Source organism: Spinacia oleracea, chromosome 1 (genome assembly GCF_020520425.1).
Source record: "Spinacia oleracea cultivar Varoflay chromosome 1, BTI_SOV_V1, whole genome shotgun sequence".
Taxonomy (NCBI): domain Eukaryota; kingdom Viridiplantae; phylum Streptophyta; class Magnoliopsida; order Caryophyllales; family Amaranthaceae; genus Spinacia; species Spinacia oleracea.
The window spans coordinates 129,309,848-129,332,889 of record NC_079487.1 but is presented as its reverse complement, the minus strand read 5'-3'; the positions used below and the strand labels follow the sequence as shown (position 1 = coordinate 129,332,889).

The 23,042-nt window shown below is 34.5% G+C and overlaps 5 protein-coding genes across 5 annotated transcripts; 4 read left to right on the top strand and 1 right to left on the bottom strand.

The window, feature by feature from the left end:
- The first annotated feature begins 2,518 nt into the window (after nt 1–2,518).
- On the top strand, nt 2,519–6,016 carry LOC110802313 (cytochrome P450 736A117-like). The gene is made up of 2 exons (XM_022007757.2): nt 2,519–3,568; nt 5,108–6,016. The coding sequence occupies exons 1-2, from the start codon at nt 2,624–2,626 to the stop codon at nt 5,732–5,734; spliced, it is 1,572 nt and encodes a 523-aa protein (XP_021863449.2). The 5' UTR covers nt 2,519–2,623; the 3' UTR covers nt 5,735–6,016.
- Nucleotides 6,017–9,264: 3,248 nt separating this feature from the next.
- On the top strand, nt 9,265–11,736 carry LOC110802321 (cis-prenyltransferase 4, chloroplastic-like). The gene is made up of 3 exons (XM_022007769.2): nt 9,265–9,735; nt 10,059–10,126; nt 10,595–11,736. Exons 1-3 carry the CDS (start codon nt 9,265–9,267, stop codon nt 11,031–11,033), a joined length of 978 nt encoding a protein of 325 aa, XP_021863461.1. The 3' UTR covers nt 11,034–11,736.
- Nucleotides 11,737–12,672: 936 nt separating this feature from the next.
- Nucleotides 12,673–13,424, bottom strand: LOC110802332 (ubiquitin-NEDD8-like protein RUB2). The gene has a single exon (XM_022007780.2). The coding sequence runs from the start codon at nt 13,311–13,313 to the stop codon at nt 12,843–12,845; it is 471 nt and encodes a 156-aa protein (XP_021863472.1). The 5' UTR covers nt 13,314–13,424; the 3' UTR covers nt 12,673–12,842.
- Nucleotides 13,425–16,543: 3,119 nt separating this feature from the next.
- On the top strand, nt 16,544–18,866 carry LOC110802324 (cytochrome P450 71A22-like). The gene is made up of 2 exons (XM_022007773.2): nt 16,544–17,549; nt 18,052–18,866. The coding sequence occupies exons 1-2, from the start codon at nt 16,608–16,610 to the stop codon at nt 18,652–18,654; spliced, it is 1,545 nt and encodes a 514-aa protein (XP_021863465.2). The 5' UTR covers nt 16,544–16,607; the 3' UTR covers nt 18,655–18,866.
- Nucleotides 18,867–19,953: 1,087 nt separating this feature from the next.
- Nucleotides 19,954–22,283, top strand: LOC110802325 (cytochrome P450 71A22-like). Its single transcript, XM_022007774.2, has 2 exons — nt 19,954–21,056; nt 21,512–22,283. The coding sequence occupies exons 1-2, from the start codon at nt 20,121–20,123 to the stop codon at nt 22,115–22,117; spliced, it is 1,542 nt and encodes a 513-aa protein (XP_021863466.1). The 5' UTR covers nt 19,954–20,120; the 3' UTR covers nt 22,118–22,283.
- Nucleotides 22,284–23,042: the final 759 nt, after the last annotated feature.

The window sequence follows — 23,042 nt, the reverse complement described above, 5'->3', positions numbered from 1 at the left end:
TTCGGTATAGCTCAGTCTCAGCTTCACATGCCGATCGAAGGTTTAGCATATTTTCCATTTTTCCATGCATGAAATGAGCTCTTTTTCATTCCATCGACTCCATTAATTACATCTTACGGATTCAATGGAATCAGTAGCGAATTTATAGCTTGGAATTAGCACCACCCTTCACAGTTCACACATGAGACATGCAAGTGTTTTGCACATTCAATGGTCAGCAAAGTGGACAGGGATCGCGTTCAACAAGCTCATGGTCTGGCACAAAGGCCGGGTGCCTTTGACGGGTTAACTTGACAACTTCTTGTCCTTTCTCCTAGAATCCAAAAAAAAAAGCATGCATGCATGCAACTATGCGAGGGATTAGAGCGGTCAAAAAATGACCAGATCCGAGAAATCGACCTGTATTTTCAAGGACTCGGACCCGAGATGTTGTTCAAATGGAAAACTCATAACCCGACTATATCCAAACCCTTAAAACCAACTATTAATCTTGACCCGTTAATGCATGACCTAGGCTCGGATATGACACCCGATCGAAATATAACCGATAACAGAACTGAGTCAACTGACCCGACAGAAAAATGACCCCAAACTGATTCAACACCCAACACGATGTCAATCCGAAACCGATTATAACACGATGAAACCTGTTTTTGACCCAACTCGTGACAACCCGTTACCTGATTTTATGCGACCTGTTGACAACTCGATTTGTCATTGACCTAACTAAATAATAACTCAAATCAAGTTAATTTTTTATATTTTAATAATTACCTAATCTAGAACGATTGAAAAGCATTAAATCAATTTTATAAAAGTTAATTATAAGGTTTAAACTTAGACCTGATAGTTATTGGAGCCGGTCTTAACCCGTGTTCGATCGATAGTGACCCCGACCTGAATTTTAAACGACCCGATAACTATCCGATGCGAACTTGACCGGAACCCGGAATTAACTGCTACAAGTCTGACTCAACCAGGACTTGTTAAGACCCGAACCAGGAATTGTACCCGATAAGAAAAGACCTGATCCGAAATGATAAAATACCCCGTTAAATAATCAACCAGATCAAACCCGTCCTGCACCCCGGTGATAAAATAATCCGACACGACATGAGACCCGAATTGACCAGACCCGGACCTGACCGAGTAATCATTTTGACAGCTCTACATGGGATGCAATAATTTTAACAACAAATCCTATTCAAGTGATGCAACATTGCAACATTTGTAACAACAAATCTGTTTTATATCGAAATAAAACAAGGTCGATCAATGCAGTTGGTCTTCTTCCTCAAAAGACTTGCATGTTTAATTTTCTCGCTTAAATTAGTTTTGAAAAGTTACAGATGTTGTAAGTGTAGTTTGAAATGCAAATACTTTAATTTTCAAATTTTAGAACCTTTATTTATTTGTTTGTTTAAATACACGACCAACTGAAAGCTTTGAAAGATACCTCCTTTAGTCCTTTGGTTAATTTATTATGTACGAAGTATTTATTAAATTCGATTTCTGTTGTAAATGTTGCGGCTATAAACACTACAAGAAATTGTACTATTAACGACGGGAAATCCCGTCGCGAAAGGCCAATAATCGTTGATTAACGACGGGATTTCCTGTCGCGAACCCGTCATAAAAGGGGGCCGTCGTTAATAGAAATCCCGTCGTAAATCCGTCGTAAACCCGTCGTAAAAAACATTTGTGACGGTTATTCCCGTCATTGTTTGGTTGTTAGCCCCGTCGCAAAAGAAAGTCTTTTGCGACGGAATTGTTAACCCGTCGTAATTAGGTTGTCGTTAAAGATACAAATTCTTGTAGTGAAAGTATCAATTGGGGCAGACAATTCCTACCATTTCCTTTTTCAACATCCATCGTACACCCTTTCTCCTCAGCTAAGTGACACGAAAACGGATATACGTACGGACAAAAGTATAACAGGTACGTACGAGAATGAAAAACGGGAAAATTATAATTTTAAGAAATGGATACGGCAAAATTATACTCCGTAACTTTAAGAAATGGATACGAAAAAATTATCATCTTTGTACCAGCGAGGTACTCGGTACTGATTCTCCTTGTTCTAGAGGTATCCCTGCAACTAATTGTGAAGCCATAATTTTTAAGTCGGGATGATGTCATATAAATAAAATCCGTATTAATTTTCTAATAAATACAAAGTATAAACGAATTTTTTTATTTTTAAATGGTGGTCAGACAACTACCTTGTCTCGTAGTGGTGTCACCACTGCATTTTACTAGAGTGTAAGTTTTTTAAGTGTGTAGTACGGACATATTATGGAAATAAATAGAAAGCTGATTACATCTGTAACCTATACTGATTTTTGTTAAATATTGAGACCATTTTGTTAAGGTAATAAATCAAATAGGGAGTACAAGTGTACAAGTACAACACATGTTTTATTTGTTATAAAAATGAGAAATATCTTTTAGTTAAGGAAACAAATCAGATAGATTACTTATTAATAAAAATCTTTTAAATAGTTGTATTTCCCCCCTATAAATCACTTTTAAAAGTTATTGATTTTGTTAGATAAGAGTAATACATGCCATTCTTTTCTTTTTTTTCAGCATCCAAAATTAGTTAAATTCATACAATTCAACAATGTTTAATTTGTTTCTACAATTCTTGCAACAACTATTTTTGTACCCTTTCACCCTCCTCCCTCTTTCACTCTTTGTACTTGTGTTGTACAAGACTCTTTCTGCAAATTCTTCCAATGTCAGAAAAAACCGGCCACCGTCGCCACCACGGCTACCAATCATCGGGAACCTCCACCTGATAGGAGAATTACCACACCAGTCCTTTGCATCATTATCCCAGAAATATGGCAAGATTATGTTGCTTCATTTCGGACGCAAACCCATCTTTGTAGCATCAACTCCTGAAGCTGCCCGTGAAATCTTGAAAACCCAGGACTTAACATTCTGCAACAGGCCTGAATCACGCGTTACCAGCAGATTCTTCAATGGCTGTAAGGATGTGGGATTCTCTCCTTACGGCGAACAATGGAGGATGATGAAGGGTCTCTGCATTACGCAGTTATTGAGCAACAAAAAAGTTCAATCTTACAGAAAAATGAGAGAAGAAGAAGTAGCTCTTGTTGTCGAAGAGCTAAAGAGATCAAACTCATCAGTAATAAACTTGAGTGAGATTATTAATACGCAAACATATGATTTGATATGCAGGGCAACTTTTGGAAGGAAGTATGGTTATAACGATGAAGGAGGTTTCAATTTTAAGGAATTGATGGATGAAACGATGATATTGCTCGGGATTTTTACCGTTGCAGACTATATTCCTTGGCTTGGTTTGATAGATCGGGTCAAGGGTTTGGATCGTCGGATGGAAAGGGTTGCAGAGGAGTTGGATGAGTCGCTTGATAAAGTAATGCAAGAACATCAAAATCGTTTGATCGCTAAGAAAAAGATCAGTTCTGAGTCTGGCCAAGGAAAGAATATTGCAGAAAATTTTGTGGAATATTTGCTAGAGGATCATATGGAGGACAAGAATGCTCTTACAATGGACGATGTCAAAGCCATTATATTGGTAAGGATTTTTTAATTTTGTGAAGCTGTATGATTGATTGAATCTGCCCTTCTTTGGTAAATAGAGGTTTAGGTAGGGCTGAGCAAAACTATCGGAAAATCCAAATATCCGATAATCCGATTCGCATCTGATCCGATTTTTTGGATATCCGATCCGAAAATTTAATTCGGATCAGATTTCCGATCCAAAAATTCAAATACCTATTTGGATATTGATTTTCATTATTTCGGATATCCGATATCCGAAATAAAAATAAAATCTAATGCAATTTATTTTTAATTTTTACAATGTGAACAATTTATGAAGTATATGCTCTGTAACACGTTAAAATTAAGCAACACTAGGAGCTTGTTTAACACTAGGGCACAATTAGTTGTTTGTTTGAAATTGTCGATTAATATAAATTTTTAGAGATTTTAGCTCTTGTACTTGTTTTTTTATACAAAGTAAGAATTTATGTATTTTTGAATTACAGATCTCCATTTCATAATAAGGAACTTTATTTCTTTGTTTTGGATAATGAACGGGGAGATTACAAATAAAAGTGAGAATTTGATGGAAAACAAAGTTAAAATTTTTTAAAAAAACATTAAGAAATTGGATATCGGATATCCGGGATACCCGATCCGAAATTTTTCGGGTATCGGATATTGGATATCCAAAACTTTTCGGATCAGATACAAATATCAAATTTCACAATATTCGGATTCGGATATACCCCTAGGTTTAGGGGGTTTTAGAGGTTTGAACTACTATTTGAGGTTTGACTAGTCAAACCTTTATAAAAAGGATATTTGATAAAAAAATACTCCCTCCGTCCCGGAATACTTGACCTGTTTTCCTTATCGGGCCGTCCCTTAATACTTGACCTGTTTCTAAAAATGGAAATATTCTAACAATATTATATTATTTCTCACTCCACCCCTATTAACTTACCTACCCCCTACTCCATACAAAAAATAATTAAAAATTCAACCCCTACTCTCCCCCAACCCCACCTCTTAACCCACCTCCCACTAACTACATTAAAATAATACCCCACTATCAACTATTACCTATTAAATTAAATAAGTCAATTCAAGTCCCTTAAACTCTGTGTCGGTCAAACCGGGTCGAGTATTCCGGGACGGAGGGAGTAATATATTAAAAAAAGGGTTGAGCTAAAAGTGAGTCAGCTAAAACCTCTCATTTTGAAAAAGCTTATTTCACCAACTTTTTGCTGATAGGATTGTTATGTAACATTGTAAACGAAATTGTTGTCCATAATTATTATTTTTACTTAACAAAATTAAATGGATGCTATAAAAGACAAATGTCAATAAATGTCATTTTACACAATAAAATCATTAATGGCCTTTAGCAAGCCTCTACATATTATCAAACACACTTATACAAACAACTAGTTAAATATGCTAAACAAAAAGTTAATCAGCTAACTGTTAATGCAAGCAGTAAACAACTAAACTCTAATTGCCAAACAGGGTATAACGATTGATGTGATCATCAAGTGAATAACAAGGTGTTAATGTATATATACAGGATGTGTTTGCTGCTGGAGCAGACACAACTTATACACTGCTAGAATGGACAATGACAGAGTTGCTTAGGCATCCCAAAGTCATGAAAGAATTACAACAAGAGGTAAGAAATTTCATTGCAGGAAGCAAAAAAGGAGACAGTATGTTAATGGTAAATGAGGATGACTTGGAAAAACTAACATATCTAAAAGCAGTGATTAAGGAATCACTTAGGCTACACCCTCCAGCTCCATTGTTGGTTTTTCGACAGACGTTGCAGGATGCCAAAATCAATGGTTTCGACATCAATGCAGGGACTCATGTGTATATAAACGCATGGGCTATTCATAGAGACCCAACTTATTGGGAAGAACCTTTGGATTTTCGCCCCGAGAGGTTTCTAAACACAAGTTTGTTTCCTTTCAAGGGACAAGATGATTTCAAATACATCCCGTTTGGAGGTGGTAGAAGAATTTGTCCTGGAATAAGTTTTGCTATGGTTAATGCTGAACTTATGCTTGCAAACCTCGTGTACGAATTCGACTGGAAAATGCCATCAGAGTGTGGGGAGTTAGACATGACTGAATCAGTGGGTATTACAGTTCACAAGCGAGATCCTCTCATGCTAATTGCATCTCCTTATGCTTAAGGTCATAATTAAGCTAGCTATCTTAAGTGCAATTTTTAAATAAAAGTGGAAATGATTAATTAGTGCATGTTTGCTATGGTTTGTTCTTGTCATTATTGTTGTAAGATTAGTAATACTGTTTCTTAATGTTCCCACCGGTTTTGATTTGCATAATATTAAGACAAACGAGAGATTATATTGTAAAATGGTGGGCGGATATAACAAATAATACAGTAGTAATATACGAATTATATGAATCACAATCACTACTACAAAAATTGTCGATTAACAGCGGTCAAAACTAGCAGTTAATTGCAGTTAACAACCGTTGTAGATGCAAGTGTTTTTATAAGATGGTGGGTATCATTTACAACGCTTGGGATGAACTGCTGTCAAAAGTTATAAATTTTACTTTTTTTTGCATAACTGTTGTCTTTTTCTTGCCTATTTTAGCGCCAAAACTTAACAAGCCGTATAAATTTTCTTTTGATGGAAGGTAGTGCAAAAAAATGTCTAATGTTTTCCATAATAATTCCTCCAATTCCCGAAAATTATTTTCATCTTTCGAATTTTTGTTGTTCTTGTTTGGAATTTATGTCGTTTTTGACAAATGATTATTCCAAGACTACCCATCTTACAATATTAACCCACCTTTCCTCTAACTTACGCCAATTGCATTTTTTTATTTTTTTGTTCACTTGCATTCTGTTTGATAAATTATTTTTACCATCTAAAAAACGAAAAATTATTTTTCACCACCTTAAAAACTAAAACATGTATTTTACCATCTAAAAAAAATTAAAACTTATTTTTTACCACCTAAAAAATAGATAAATAAATGAAAATGTTATGTGAGAGCCACACAATAAAGGTAATATTTAGATATTTTCTCTTCTTCCACGTTTTCATATATTTAACTCCCATCTATTCCCCTCTTACTTCTCTTCCATGAATAATATTAAAAAATTGTACTTTTATCATTGATTATATTGATAAGAATTATACAACGATATTTGTTTTTGGTAGAACACTTGTTTCCACCCCTAATATCTTGTGGAGCTCTCTTGATTAGCTCACCTCTAAACTTATGCAAATACAACATATTTATAGTTGTTGTATTCTACTTCCTAGATTCTTCTACTCTCCTCATTTGTCTAGATTTTTCTTAGGATAATTATAGACGTTTTAGTTACTAGATTTTTCTAGTCTAGCTCCTAAATATTTCCTAAGATTATTCTAGATTATAATTTATAAACATATTATCTAGATTTTTCTAGATTAATATTTAACAGAATTCACATAATTTTTCCTCCCAATACTTTACAAAATTGACAAAATTCAATGGCAGTAAAGAAAGATGGGGAAGAATTTAAGTTAAAGAGAATCACACAGGAAGTGTAAAATATTGGAGGAAAATTGAATTAGTAGGTCCCACACAAAAGTTTCATCTAATTTTTACCTTTCAGGTGGTAAAAAATATTTTTAAATTTGTTATAGGTGCTAAAATACAAGTTTGAATTTTTTTTATTATTTTTATTTTTATGTGGTGAAAAGCAGATTTTTAATTTTGTAGATGGTAAAAATTAATTTATCCTTCTTTTTCTAATACTTCCTCCCAATCAATAAGAAAATTACAATCGTTTATTTTTTTTAATTTCTTTCTCTTTTTTCCAATTAATGTTAAAGAATCTTCATTTGTTTAGTACTTTCTTTTTGTTCCGGTCGTTACAAGATTCTAGATTTTTTTAATCCTTTCCCATATTCAAATGGGAAGAATAAAATGGAACGGAGGAAGTACATAATAGTTGTAATATATATATATATATATATATATATATATATATATATATATATATATATATATATATATATATATATATATATATATATATATATATATATATATATATATATATATATATATATATATATATATATATATATATATATATATATATATATATATATGGAGGAACCAAAAGAGGTTAATCAGATGAGTTTCAAACTTTCATTTTGATTTAATTAAAAATTTGCATAAGAATGGAAGAACTTGGTGTTTGAGTCTCCAAGTTTGATCCAGTCAACTCTGGATTTATATATATATATATATATATATATATATATATATATATATATATATACTTCGTATATATTTTTGTATTAACTCTGTTTCTGAAAGTTCTTTGATTACGCTTGGGAATATGTTCCAAAGTAGGAAAACTTTGACCGTAAATTTTCACAATCATATACCTCTGAACATTATCATGTGGGATCTTAATTTTTAGATTTTTCTTACTATATATTTTCAAATATCAAGTTTTTATAAATTGTTCACATACGGAATAAGATATATTAGTGATTAAATATTACATTGAAGTCCGTACAAATAGTGAGTATAATGAATTTGTAAGCAACGAAGGTAGTGTATACACTACAAGAAATTGTACTATTAACGACGGGAAATCCCGTCGCGAAAGGCCAATAATCATTGATTAACGACGGGATTTCCTGTCGCGAACCCGTCATAAAAGGGGACCGTCGTTAATAGAAATCCCGTCGTAAATCCATCGTAAACCCGTCGTAAAAGACATTTGCGACGGTTATTCCCGTCATTGTTTGGTTGTTTTCCCCGTCGCAAAAGGCTTTTACGACGGGATTTTTGACCCGTTAAAGATACAAATTCTTGTAGTGATATATACTAGTTTATAAAAAACAAACTTAAGTTGATGGATAATTTATTTAGAAGAATATAATAACAATAATTTTGATATATAGGTTTCTATACAATATGTTATGGCCCTGTTATGTTTACCTTATTTTCACTTATTTTTGCTAAGTTAAGTTCAGGAAAAATAAGAGTTGACAAAGCACAACTTATAACTAAAATAAATTTTAATAAGTTCAGATAAATTCAGAAAAGATAAATTCAAAAAAATATGTAAAAATCAGGTGAATATTAATAACTTTATCGCATGTGTTTAAAGTTTAAAGCTAGTCATTTTAACGGAAGAAATTAAATAGGAAGTAATGCTGTAAGTCTGTAACTGCTGTTATTTGTTATGAAAATGAGAAAAAAAAAATTGTGAAGGAAACAAATCGATAAAGTAACAAATTTATGTACTCCGTATTAAAAATCTGTTTTTAAGGAAATAAATCAGATAGATTAGCAACTGTATGTATTAAAACTTTAAAAGTCTTTTTGTTAAGGAAATAAATCAGGTAGATTAGCAACTTTATGTATTAAAAGTATTTTTGTAAAGGAAAAAAATCAAACAGATAACCAACTTTATGCATGTACTAATGAAAATCTTTTTGTTAAGGAAAGAAATCAAATAGAGAACCAACTACGTACTCAAAGTGTACTTTTATAACTCATGCAGGCATGCATGACGCTAACATAGTACTCCCTCCGTCTCTTTTTTATCGTCATATTTTACACCACGGTTCACTTTATTAATGACATTTCCCTATAAATATGGGGAGATATATAGTCTAGCCTTTCACAAGTCACAAAAATCATATTTCGATCATATTCAAAGTAAGAAGTAAAAATGTTGAGTTTGATGAGTAGTGGTAGTCGTGCTCTTTTCTTTCCCTCTTCCTCTTTTGTTAAACCACATCCCAAAATCTGGAGCAGCATGTCAACAATAAGTACTAGTAGTACTATAACATACTGCTCTCAGACGTTGTCGCCCAAGACGACGGAGGAGGAGGCGTGCGCAAAGACGGGTATGAAGAAAGTGTTTATTCCCAAACACGTCGACAATGCGCCACCGGTGTACTTGTCGCAGAAGACGGAGGAGGAGGAGTACGAAAAGGCGGGTGTAAGGAAAGAGTTGATTCCAAAACATATTGCAATAATATTAGATGGGAATAGGAGGTGGCTTAAGGAACGGGGTGAACCTCTTAATTATGTGCCCTTTTTTCAAAGTAATGCACTCTTTGCTGATCTTTGCCTCAAATGGGGAGTTTCTACTGCCACCACCTTCATATATTCATATGATAACTTGCAACGAGGCAAAGTATGTACTCTTTCTTCCTTAATTTCTTTTTGCTTTTCTTTTTACCGCAATTTGAATTATACACTCAGATACACAATGTTTATTGTGCATTCGGTTAACATATACACCGCGCAATCGCGCATGCACCCAATGAACATGTAAGGATTTCAGTGTACTGGTACATAAACTACATACTGTCTTTTCACATTTAATTTTTTAATTATTTTTTTGGGGAAGTTGTGAAAAGAAATCAAAGATGTGATCAAATTTTGATGCGCACAACCAAGGTATCGATTATCCACGATTGATGTGCTAATATTTATTTAAACGTACCCTAATTGCAGGAAGCAAACGAACTAATATTTGGGCAGCTTGAGAGATTTCTAGAGAATAATTTAGACAGTTTTATAAGGTGAAGATCGATGTTCTACTTATACTGTACAATTTAAATTCTCTTATTGTCAATTGCAAATTAGCCTATAATTATTCGAATTAATTTTATTAGAACCCTATAAGGAGTAATTTTATCTATTAATTTTCCGACCATAAAAAATATGTAAATACATGAATTATTTACATTTATATCTACATTTACATTTACTTGTTTACGTATTTACATATCCATCCAGCAAATAGCTCATTCGGTAAAGACCAAAGGGACAAGTTTGAAAATGAATGGTGTGTCTAGGTTCAAATCCGCGAGAAACACAATTCCTTGTAAATTGACCAATTAAGACACATGTTGCGACTTCCCTCCACCACGGAGCTCGAGTAGTCATGGCAGAGGGAATGTATATTATGTTAAGTTTAAATATTTTTCTAGTCACATAAATGCAATTAATGAGTGTTTAACAACTTATACTTAATGGTTTAATAACAGGAAAAAAATGCGTGTGTTGTTGATTGGAGAAAGGAATGAAGTCACAAAATCCTTACAAGACATGGTGAAAAAAGTGGAAGAGGCAACAAGCAAAGAACCAAACCCGCAATTGGAGTGGAGGTTAGCAGTCTGCTATGGCGGAACAAGAGACGTGTTGCAAGCCACTAGGAGCCTTTGCGAGAAGGCTAAGGCTGGGGTTATTGAACCCAATGCAATCAACGGAGCCATGTTTGATCGCGAGCTTATGGCTGGTGGTGCCCCTACGCCTGAACTGCTTATCCGAACCGGTGGTGAAATGCGTCTTAGCAACTATTTGATATGGCCTTTGGCCCTAGCCGAGTATTACTTTCTCCCAATTCATGCACCTGAATTTACTGAAGCTCATTTCCTAGATGCCTTGCGCTCCTTTCAGCAAAGAGATAGGAGGTCCGGGAGATGATGATATCATTTGATTTATGCCTCCAATTATCGATCTAGACTCAAACAAATAAACTGTAATATTTTCATTCTCTTTGTTTTCTTGTTTTGTTAATTGTTGAGAAGATTAACCCACATGTGAATTGGGATATTTAGTCCCACATGGAAGAAATAGAGAGAGATTGACTACTCCCTCCGTTCCTAAATACGTGTCCACTTTGACATTTACGCGCGATTTAATAAAACTGAATTGTGTGTAAGAGGTAATGATTGAGAATGTTTTTTTTTTTTGGAAAAGAAAAAAGTAGATAATAGTTTATTGATAAAGTATAAATAAAAGTGGAAGCGGTGATTGAAAAGTGGGAAAAGGGTAGAATGTGTAAGAAAATGTAATAATGATGTATAGAAAAGTGCGAAAAGTGTATGAAAAAGTGGGAAAAGTGTATAGAAAAGTGGGAAAGGTGTATGTCCAAAAACAGAAAGTGGACACATAAAAAGAAACGCCATAAATGGAAACTAGACACGTATTTAGGGACGGAGGGAGTAACATATAAGATTGGTGTGCTACTTCATCTATCACCTATGTGGACAATCCCTCCCGACGAGGCTTTAAAAAAAATGTGTTAAATACCCTTAAGGAAATTCCAGTCTAAAAGAACAAGGTCAAAGTTCATCAAAACTAAGTTTTTTCAAACAACTTAACACAAAAATAAGCTTTTTCATCGAATAAGTTTTAGATAAGTTAGTTTAGCCATCCCTTCCGGAAAAAAAAAAAAATTTGTTCACACAAGAACATGTGAACAAAACAGAGCCTTATATAATCGTTATACAAGTAATATAATGTCCTTTAAAACCATGCAGCATTCTCGACAGAATGCACCCGACTATTACTACACTTTGATTCAGTTTCAGGTATATGGTCACATACCACAACTTCTGATTTCAAAACAATACCACAGTCCATCTAAAGAGTACTCTGTAAAATCTTCAAGAAACAGAGCTAAACCAACTTTTTGTTGCTAATCGTCCATCTAAAGAGAACTAGTAAAATCTTTGTTTTTTCCTGTGTAATTCCAATCCCACTACATCCAAATGAACGATATAATTCATAATAACTGACAAGTGACAAGCCAACCTTAACTCACCCAAGGTACACATCAAACGCCCCTAATTTCAGCTACTCAATCAGCAGCAGTCCAAACTTATAAATTGCTTAAGGCGAAACCACCAGACAACCATCAACAGGAGAGAAGAGCTAAAGCACAGTTCGCATCAACTCAACGAAATATCCACAATGAGCACTAAGGCCACCAACACCACCCAAAAGCAGAGAAGACCATCAGATCACACCAAATTGGCAAAACCTCGAGCAAATTGACTAATTAAAGAGGTATTACTATTTACTAATATAATGACTAGATAAATGCTAGAGAAATCCCCAAACACAGAAGATAAGGAGATTGATTAAGAAACTTAGCTAGATATGAAATTATGAATGAAGGAAGTTTTTTTTTTGAAAAACCATCTAGGGAAAGGAGGTGGCCGTTTAGCCATGGTTTTTTTTTTCTTTTTTGCCTCCATGATACGGACAACTTAACCACAACACAATTCTATCACAAAACATGACAAAGTATCAAAATTGAGGAAACAAACAAAAAAGATAACTAAAATAACCATTAATTAGTCCGTAGCAGTTGAATTTCCAACAGTACCACAACAATAACAATCCACATAACTAAAATCCTAAAACTCAAAATTCACATAATTTTTTATATTTCCCCAATAAACCCTTCACAGAATCGTCTCTCAAATTCGATAAAAGATCATAAATTTAAGCAGAAGCAGCACCTCCTCTAAGAGCAAGAACAAGGTGAAGAACAGAACCCCCTTCAATATTATATTCCTTAGCAGTCTTATCATCGGCAAGCTGCTTCCCAGCATAAATCAACCTCTGTTGAACAGGTGGTATACCTTCTTTCTCCTCCACGCGCTCCTTAATACGATCAATAGTATCAGTTGGTTCAATATCAATCTCGATTTCCTTCCCAGTTAGGGTTTTGACCTTAATCATAGTCCCACCACGAAGACGGAGCACCAAGTGAAGGGTCGATTCCTTCTGAATGTTGTAATCGGCGAGTGTTCTTCCATCCTCTAATTGCTTCCCGGCGAAGATCAGGCGTTGCTGGTCCGGTGGGATTCCCTCTTTGTCTTGGATCTTGGCTTTGACGTTGTCGATTGTATCGGAGGATTCCACTTCTAGGGTTATGGTTTTCCCAGTTAGGGTTTTCACGAAAATTTGCATTGTGACAATTTGGGGTTGTTTTTTTTTGGTGGGGAAAGAGAAAGTGAATATGGGAAACTTGGGACTTGGTAGTGAGACGATGAAGGAGAAGAAAGGTGGGGTTTTGATTTATAGGGGAGGGGTTTTAAGTTTTTTGGTATTGGGTTTAGAATCGGATTCGGGAATTAATTATGGAATTTTTGTGAGGCCCGGTTCGTGCGGTGAATATTTAAACGGAATTGGATTCGGTATGGTGCATTTGATTCTTAGATACTCCAGTCAATACTAGAGCTGTTAAAACATGTTATCGGATCGGGTCATCTTGGGTCTCAAGTTATGATCAGGTCGGCTCGTGTCAGGTCACTTTATCACTCGGGTGTAGGTCGGGTTCAATAGGGTCATGTCAGGTTTTTTCCCAATTCAGGCACAAGTCGGGTTCGAGTCGAGTCATATTCTGGTCGGGTTCAATTTCGGGTTTGGGTCTTATATAGTCGGGTTTGTAGCAGTTAATCTCGGGTTTGGTTCAAGTTCGAATCGGATTCTGGCCAGTTAAAATTATCGTTGGGTTCACTCTCGGACACAGGTTAAGATAGAGTCAATAACTGATTTTGGTCATCTCAAAATATTCAAGCGTCAAATATTTACTCCACAAGTCGAGTCACTAATAGGTTACATGGTAAATCGGGTTAAGGTCAATGTCGGGTCGGATACTGAATCGGGTTTGGGTCATTGTTCGGTCGGGTCAATTCGGTTATCTGTCATCTTTCGGCCGAGTGTTGGGTTCGGGTTCGGGTTATACAACATCGGGTTAAAATCAGGTTATCGCTTTTTTCGATCGGGTACAGGTCGTGTTTCAGGTTACCTATTTTACCAAAAATTCGGGTTCGGTCGGTTCTTGTCGGGTTTTTGGATCGGGGTTCATTTTTTGATAACTCTAGTCAATATGGCCATACAGGTATCAGTAGATGAGTATATATAAGCGTATCGGAACTTACTGGCAAAAAAAATATTTGAAATTATTTATTTTTGTCTTAATTTTTATAAAAATATTTGCTATTGAACATATCAGAACTAATTTTTTCTGAAATAAGTTGAATGCAACAGGGGTTAGAGTTTAAAATGGACCAGTTAAAAATCAACTCGACTCGTATACCTAACCCGAACCCGTAAAATTGTTGGTCATAGCGGGTTAGGTTAGGGTTGTCAAGGGAAAAAGTGATTCAGACCCTGATCTTTTGGACTTTATTTTCATGGTTCACTTTCAATAATTCCAATTGAGATTAAAATTAAATAACATGTTATATTTCAACTTTGTTTATGTTATTAACATTTTCATATTAATTAATCTATCCAATTAATATAATCATTTTATTATTATTATTATTTAATTTATTTTGAATTTTATTATTATTTATTATTATCATTGAATTTTATGAAGTGTAAAAGTGCAAACTATCATTGACTTTATATAAGCTTGTGTGACATTGGGCGTATTATATAACACCTTCCACCTTTTCTTTAACTCTGTAGATAATGCCTTGAGTCGGTCAAGCCCCTTACTGCAACGCCCCAACACGGGGATTGTGGGCTTTTTCGCATCTGTCTAGAGAGTACTATATAAACTCTCTAGGTCATAACCTAGTTGTATTCTGTACTCCTCAAGATCAATAAAACTTTCCTCCCCTCTGCCTGTGAACGTAGCTAACACATTGTTAGTGAACCACGTTAAATCTCTGCATTCTTTAATTACGTTAATTTAATCTTTCTTTGCATACGTTATAACAAACTCCCCAAACGTACATCGATAATTTCAACGGTGTTTCTCAATTAGTCGATAATTGAAGTGGTCTAAAATACTTCTGTGGTGCATCATATATCCGATAAATGATATTTCGTATCTAACTTGTTAATTACTATTCGCGCGATGACAAATATCTGATCATATCCAGTTATCCGAATCTACAACTTAGCATTTTTAATATTGGTTTAAGCTACTTTAATTAATTTTCACATTTTTCTATTATTGAAATATCATTCCTAATCTAATATACATATATAAAGGAGGCATATTTGCTGAAAGATTAGAGCGCCACATAGGATTACTAATGGTTTCGGCCAATTAGAAATAAGATTTCTAATTTCTTTTTGAATTAAAAAAATCAAGTGCCACGTAGATAATTAATTAGGTGCCACGTAGATATTTTAATTAATAAATTATTAATATATACAACTCCATAGAAAATCAAACACTCTAATAATTAAAAAATAATCGATTTCCACGTAGATAATTAATTAGGTGCCACATAGATATTTTAATTAATTAATTTCTTTTTGAATTAAAAAAATCAAGTGCCACGTAGATATTTTATTTAATTAATTATTAATATATACAACTCCATAGAAAATCAAACACTCTAATAATTAAAAAATAATCGATTTCCACGTAGATAATTAATTAGGTGTCACATAGATATTTTAATTAATTAATTAATTAATTACTAATATATACAGCTCCATCTAAAATCTAACACTCTAATAATTAAAAAATAAATTTAAAATAAAGTTCATCCAAAATCAAACAATAATCTAAAATAAAATAAATAAAATTCAATTTAAAATCAAACATTAATCCAATATTAGATCGCCACGTAGAAAAATCTAATGGTTTCGACCAATGAAAAATAAGATTTCAAAATTAATTTTGAATTAAAAAAGTCGAGTGCCACGTAGATATTTTTTTATTAATTATTTATTAATATTACGCAGATACAATTTCATCCAAAAACAAACACTTTCATAATTAAAAAAAATCTAAAATGAAATTAATGCAAAATAAAAAAACTAATCTAATCTAATATATAAAAGTGGTACATACATAGGATTTTTATTTAAATATAACAATTTAATAGAATTCGTGCATCGCACGGGCTAAAATCTAGTAATTTTATATTTATCACTATTATTTATAATAATATTATTAACAAAAAATTTAAAAGTACAATGATTTATGTTATTTCAGTTAATTTAAATAAAGTTAAGTTCGGTTTAATTCAGTTCCAATAATGTCAGTTCAGACATTTTCAGTCCAAAATAACAAGGCCTCATTATATGTTTGACATCCCTTAATTTTTTTTTTTTTTAAAAATGTTAATATGACAATACGTACTGTATTGAGTGTATCATAAAAAAATAAAACTAGATAAGACCTTTCAATTGTTTAACATGTTAGACCAAATCATACTATTATTATTATGATAATTTGATAATCATTGCACAAAAGGAAAGACTTTGAAAGAAAGAAACGAACTTGTAAATATGGCTATGGATCATGAACAATTCTTAGAGAAATTTGCTTTGAATTCTCTCTCCTTATTCCTTTTTTTAAGCTTCTTAATCTTCATTTACAAATGGCTTTGTAGAACAAATGCTACAACCAAAAACAAGCCACCCTCCCCACGAAAGCTACCGGTTTTCGGTAACCTTCATCAGCTTGGTAAGTTGCCTCATCGTTCCCTACTAACCTTGTCACAGCAATATGGAGACCTCATGTTGCTTCACATCGACAGCAAGCCGACACTCGTGGCGTCATCACCGGATATGGCTCGGGAGATCATGAAAACTCATGATGTTATCTTTGCAAATAGGCCAAATTTGAAAGTGGCTAGGAGAATTTTATATGATTGTAAGGACTTGGCTTTTGCTAATTATGGAGAATATTGGAGGCAGATGAAGAGCATCTGTGTGCTGCACGTTTTGAGCAGCAAGAAAGTCCGGTCTTTTCGACAAGTGAGGGAGGAAGAAGCTGCAGTAATGGTGGATAAAATCAGGAGATTCAGACAATCATCAGAAGAAGTGAATTTGAGTGAGATTATTGCAAGTTTGACAAAGGATGTTATATGTAGAGCTGCTTTTGGGAGGAAGTATACTGGTGAGGAAGGTTGTGCAAATATTAGGGAATTGCTGAATGATTTTTCTGAAGCGCTTGGAGCATTTTGTATGCAGGATTTTGTGCCGTGGTTGGGTTGGATTGATCGACTGACTGGTGTGGATCGCAAGGCAAACAAAGTTGCAAACGCGCTTGATGGGTTCATTGAAAAGATTGTTCAAGAACATGTGGAACGACTAAACTTACAGACAGACAGTACTGATGAAGCTGACAAAGAAGAGAAGTTGCAGGATTTTGTGGATATTTTGCTTGAAATTCAGAGAGAAAATTCATCTGTGCTTCCTAGAGAAAGTATCAAAGCCATTCTAATGGTAAAGTTTCTACTTCTTTGCCTCTTTTGTTTGATTATGAACTCAATATTTTCAGGTACTCCCTCAGTCCCTTGGTTTCAATTTTCTACTACATAGTACATAGGTTTGAACTTTGACCGTAATTTTTTACTTTGAAAAAATAGTTTGTGAAACTTTGGCAGCCAAAATAAAACTTGTATTGTATGCTCTACCATGTACGAGTAATAGAAGGGATTTAAGTGAAATGATTTTGGTACACCAAAAATTGATTTTGACACACTTACGGTGAGTGCACAATTTTTTGTGCTCCAATCCGAAACAGGTGTGTCAAAATCAGTTTTTGACTTTTTTCTAACGAAAGAAGCAACTTGTAGACGTTGTAGTTACATGATTACTTATCAAAAACCTGGTTTAAGTGTACTGTGTACATATTGTTCATCTACAAAAATACAAGTATTCTGTTTTTGGTGCAAAGAGATTCACATACCTGATCCCTTGTTAATTTTTATCTGATGTGGTGCAGGATATGCTTGCTGCTGGAACAGACACAACTTACACGCTGCTAGAATGGGCAATGGCGGAGCTGCTACAACATCCCCAAGTTATGAAAGAACTGCAAGAAGAGGTAAGGGTAAGTAACAGAGGAAAACAAGGAATAAATGAGGATGATGTGAAGAACATGAAGTACTTAAAAGCAGTCATCAAGGAGACACTGAGGTTACATCCACCACTTCCTCTGTTACTGTTTCGTGAATCATCTCAGGACGTTAAAATAAATGGTTACGACATTGCTGCTGGAACACAAGTCATTATCAACGCGTGGGCAATTCAAAGAGACTCTACTTCTTGGGAAGACGCAGAGGAGTTTCGTCCTGAGAGGTTCTTGAACTCTTCAATAGACTTTAAGGGGCAAGACTTTGAGTTTATTCCATTTGGTGCTGGCAGACGCGGCTGCCCGGGTATATCGTTTGGCATAGTCGATGCAGAGCTGGTACTAGCAACACTTGCTTACGAGTTTGATTGGATGATACCTCAAGGGAAGGATTTTAATCTGGTTGAGAGTATGGGTACTACAATTCGCAAGCGAGATGCTCTTGTGGCCATTCCAACTCCCTACTCAAACTAGGAAAGACATACTTTATCCGTCCCAAATTTATAGTCCTGTTTTCTAATCTGTCGTCCCAAAAATATTCATGTTTCTATTTTTGACTATTAAGTTTTCCACTTTTTCATGTACTATAATAGTTAAAAAGTCAGTGAAAATCTCCTCATGTACTATATTTAACTTCCACAAGTACTATACTCCCTTTTACATGTACTATATATCCTATTTTCTCATACAATTCAATCATTACTGTACTATATTCCAATTTCTCATATATTATATTCCACTTTTCTTAAAACCCGTAATTTTAGTCAAACAAAACTATAAGACTGGGAAGGATGAAGTAGTACATAATATGATTTCCTTATTTTTACTTGAATTCAATTAGCTAATACTCCCTCCGTCTCCTTTTGATCTTCCTCTTTTACTTATTTTCTTTTGTCTCACAAAAAATGATTACAGATAGGAAGAACGAAAAGAAACTAGGGAGTATCATTAGTACGTTTTACTTGTAAATGTGTGACTTGACTACATATATGTGATTATGTGAACATCAACTGCTACAGAAATAAACTTTTCGATCGGATTCAGCATACAATCCTAATGATGGAGATTACGGAAAACATACATTCATGATTTTGAACTCAATAAGACATGATCTAGGAGATAATGATAAATTTACACTGATAATTGGTTGTCAAGTTGTCAACAACCAGAATTCATAAATGGTGAAAATTTTATCTGCAATACCAATTTAGCAGTGGAAAAAGCTGAGAGATTTACCGGTGTGCCGCCCCGAACCCAGAACGAAAAATAAGATTTTTGCCATTGTTTACTAAGGGTGGGATGGATTTCCTGTATAAAAGGGTTGTTCTATTTTCAGAGAGGAAAGTTTATAATTTTCCCAATTATATTGGTGTAAGACTGTAAGGCAACAATCAATTGACCTTGTAGGTTGTAGCGTACAAGTATGGATTTTGGACACAATTTTCATATATCTTGGGTTGGATTTTGCAAAGCCAAGTAAGTAAGTTGTTGCTGAAATTTGACTTTAATGCTTTTATTTTAAACCGAGGATTGAACTAAACCTTCAACTTTCAAAAACCCATAAACCAAGTCCAAAATTTTGTATAAAAACATATATTCTCTATATTTAAAAGAAATATTTGGTAATATTAATCCAATCTTTGACCTATTTTCTTTCATTAAGCTCACATACGACATATTTTCAAAATATGAATCACATTGTTTCTTCTAAGATTTTAATCTGCGAGAAACTTGGAAGTAATAGATAAGGTAAAGGGGTTCACGCCCCCAATCATTTCGCTTGGAAAAATTCAAATTATAGACTTCTAATTTCAGAGTCTTACCATGTGAGCAAAACCTTTATTTGTCTTCCACTAAGAAAGGAGTTCTAGTATTCTTCCTTTTTGAGTCATTTGGCCCCTATAATTTCAGGCTTAGAAAAAGAAACTTGTAATAAGGCTATGGCTCTTGTACAATTATTAGAAAAACTCCCTTCAAATTCTCTCTCTTTATTCCTCATCTTTAGCTTCTTATTCTTCCTCTACAAATGGCTATATGCAACTCCTGCTACCAACAAAAACCAGCCACCCTCCCCACGGAAGCTACCGGTTTTCGGTAACCTTCATCAGCTTGGTAAGTTGCCTCATCGTTCCCTACGAGCCTTGTCACAACAATATGGAGACCTCATGTTGCTTCACGTCGGCAGCAAGCCAACCATCGTGGCGTCGTCAGCGGATACAGCTAGGGAGATCATGAAGACTCATGATGTTGTTTTTGCAAACAGGCCAAACTTAAAAGTGGCCAGAAGATTTTTATATGATGGCAAGGACTTGGTCTTTGCTAGCTATGGCGAGTATTGGAGGCAGATGAAGAGCATTTGTGTACTGCATGTTCTCAGTAGCAAGAAAGTCCGATCTTTTCGAGAAGTGAGGGAGGAAGAAGCTGCAGTAATGGTGGATAAGATCAGGAGATTCAGACAATCATCAGAAGAAGTGAATTTGAGTGAGATTATTGCAAGTTTAACAAAGGATGTTATATGTAGAGTTGCCTTTGGGAGGAAGTATACTGGAGAGGAAGGTTGTGCAAATATTAGGGAGCTGTTGAGTGATTTTTCTGAAGTGGTTGTAGCATTTTGTATGCAGGACTCCGTGCCGTGGTTAGGTTGGATTGATAGACTGAGTGGTGTTGATCGTAAGGCAAACAGAGTTGCCAATGTCCTTGATGAATTCATCGAAAAGATTGTTCAAGAGCATGTAGATCGACTAAATTTACAGACAGACAATACTGATGAAGCTGATAAAGGAGAGAAATTGCAGGATTTTGTGGATACTTTACTTGAACTTCAGAGAGAGAATTCATCTGTGCTTCCTAGAGAGAGTATCAAAGCTATTCTAATGGTAAAGTTTACTAGTAGTTTTTTGCCTCTTTTGATTGAACTTTGACAGTGAATTTTTTTACTTCCAAAAAATATTTTAGGAGCAGCCAAAGTAAAATCTCGAAATTGTGTTTATCTAAACCTTTGTTGTATTCACCTAGTGTTTACTTATTTCAGGACTAGCAAGTTAAGATAAGGGTTTGTAAGTTCAAACAAGGGTTTATAGGGGTTAATCAGTACAATTTATAACTAAAATAAGTTCAGATAAAAATCATACTAGTATAAGTGAAAATCAGGTCAATAGAACGCACCTTAACAGAGGAAGCAACTTGTAGACGTTGTAGACATGTAGTTACATGATTACTTATCAAACACCTGGTTTAAGTGTACATCTTCTTCTTTTATATATATTATCTTTTGGGTTCAAAGAGCCATTGAAATTATGAAACAAGAAATTCACATGCGGATGTGCTGCAGGATATGCTTGCTGCTGGAACAGACACAACTTACACACTGCTGGAATGGGCAATGGTGGAGCTGTTCAAGCATCCCCTAGTTATGAAAGAACTGCAAGAAGAAGTGAGGGTAAGTAGCAGAGGAAAACAAGGAGTAGATGAGGATGATGTGAAAAACATGAAGTACCTAAAAGCAGTCATCAAGGAGACGCTGAGGTTGCATCCACCATTTCCTCTTTTGGTGTTTCGGGAATCATCTCAGGATGTTAAAATCAACGGTTATGACATTGCAGCTGGTACACAAGTCATTATCAATGCCTGGGCTATCCAAAGAGACACGTCTTTTTGGGAAGACGCAGAGGAGTTTCGTCCAGAGAGGTTCTTGAATTCTTCAATAGACTTCAAGGGGCAAGATTTTGAATTCATCCCGTTTGGAGCAGGCAGACGCGGCTGCCCAGGAATGTCGTTTGGCATAGTGGGTGCAGAGCTTGTACTAGCAACACTTGCTTACGCGTTTGATTGGAAGTTACCTCAAGGGAAGGATTTTAATGTGGTTGAGAATATGGGTATTACAATCCGCAAGAGAGATCCTCTTGTGGCTATTCCAACTCCCTACTCAAGGAACTAAAAATGTAATCCTAAATTTTAATACAAACCAATTAATCTATTCTCCTATCCCTTAACTTTTGAAACCTAACTACCTGCTTCTAATTGGAATATCACGCTAAGCATGTGTTCTCTTCGCCTGAAATAAGGTGTTTTAATCTAAACTTTCCAAGTTTTTCTTTGCTTTAGTCTTATTTGAAATTTTTTGATCTAACTTGACTGATCTTTAACTGCATTTTTATGCTAATATAAAAGAAATATTCCGTCCGTCCAATAACTAAGATCATTAACCAATATGTTTTGATTAAGTGAATTGTATGATCGATTTTATTCATAATATAGACAAGTAGGACAACAAATTCCTGTTTGTGTAAATTTTTCTTAACCAAGCTGATAACATTTTTCTTTAATTCTAAAGTTGCAAAAAATGAAAATATAAGAAGATTTAACCAAGACTTTGACTGCAGATTTGTAAGATAACAAATGTGAAGTGAGAAGTACTACTGAGAACAAATCCAAATGCTAAAATATAAACCAAGTACAGAGTGTAGAGATGATTCTATTATGTACCTGGCCAGATTTGATGAAGTAATTCTCCAAAGCAGGATATGTTTACTGCTGGGACTGAAACAAGTTTCACCTTACTAGAATGGCCAATGACAGTCCTGCTACAACATTCACAAGTTATTAAAGCTGCAAGAAAAGGTGAGAGAAATTATTAAGAGATGATTCCCACCATTTAGATATGACAGAATGCGTTGGGCTCACTCCCCCATCGGAAGATCCCTCTACATGCTATAGCAACACCAGTGATTGCAGGTAACCGAAGATCTTATTTGTTCTTCACTTCAAAAAAATAACAGTAATAACCAGCACTTCCAACATGATCTTAAATGTACAATATGACTTCGATCATCCATAGACCATAGTAATGATAACATCTTTTC

Excerpts from the sequence above, each read along its gene's own strand:
- LOC110802313 (XM_022007757.2), top strand. The coding sequence starts at position 2,624 with ATGTTTAATTTGTTTCTACAATTCTTGCAACAACTATTTTTGTACCCT. Across the intron at positions 3,569-5,107 it reads ATGTCAAAGCCATTATATTG|GATGTGTTTGCTGCTGGAGC; the intron begins GTAAGGATTTTT and ends GTATATATACAG.
- LOC110802321 (XM_022007769.2), top strand. The coding sequence starts at position 9,265 with ATGTTGAGTTTGATGAGTAGTGGTAGTCGTGCTCTTTTCTTTCCCTCT. Across the intron at positions 9,736-10,058 it reads ATAACTTGCAACGAGGCAAA|GAAGCAAACGAACTAATATT; the intron begins GTATGTACTCTT and ends CCCTAATTGCAG. Across the intron at positions 10,127-10,594 it reads AATTTAGACAGTTTTATAAG|GAAAAAAATGCGTGTGTTGT; the intron begins GTGAAGATCGAT and ends GTTTAATAACAG.
- LOC110802332 (XM_022007780.2), bottom strand. The coding sequence starts at position 13,313 with ATGCAAATTTTCGTGAAAACCCTAACTGGGAAAACCATAACCCTAGAA.
- LOC110802324 (XM_022007773.2), top strand. The coding sequence starts at position 16,608 with ATGGCTATGGATCATGAACAATTCTTAGAGAAATTTGCTTTGAATTCT. Across the intron at positions 17,550-18,051 it reads GTATCAAAGCCATTCTAATG|GATATGCTTGCTGCTGGAAC; the intron begins GTAAAGTTTCTA and ends GATGTGGTGCAG.
- LOC110802325 (XM_022007774.2), top strand. The coding sequence starts at position 20,121 with ATGGCTCTTGTACAATTATTAGAAAAACTCCCTTCAAATTCTCTCTCT. Across the intron at positions 21,057-21,511 it reads GTATCAAAGCTATTCTAATG|GATATGCTTGCTGCTGGAAC; the intron begins GTAAAGTTTACT and ends GATGTGCTGCAG.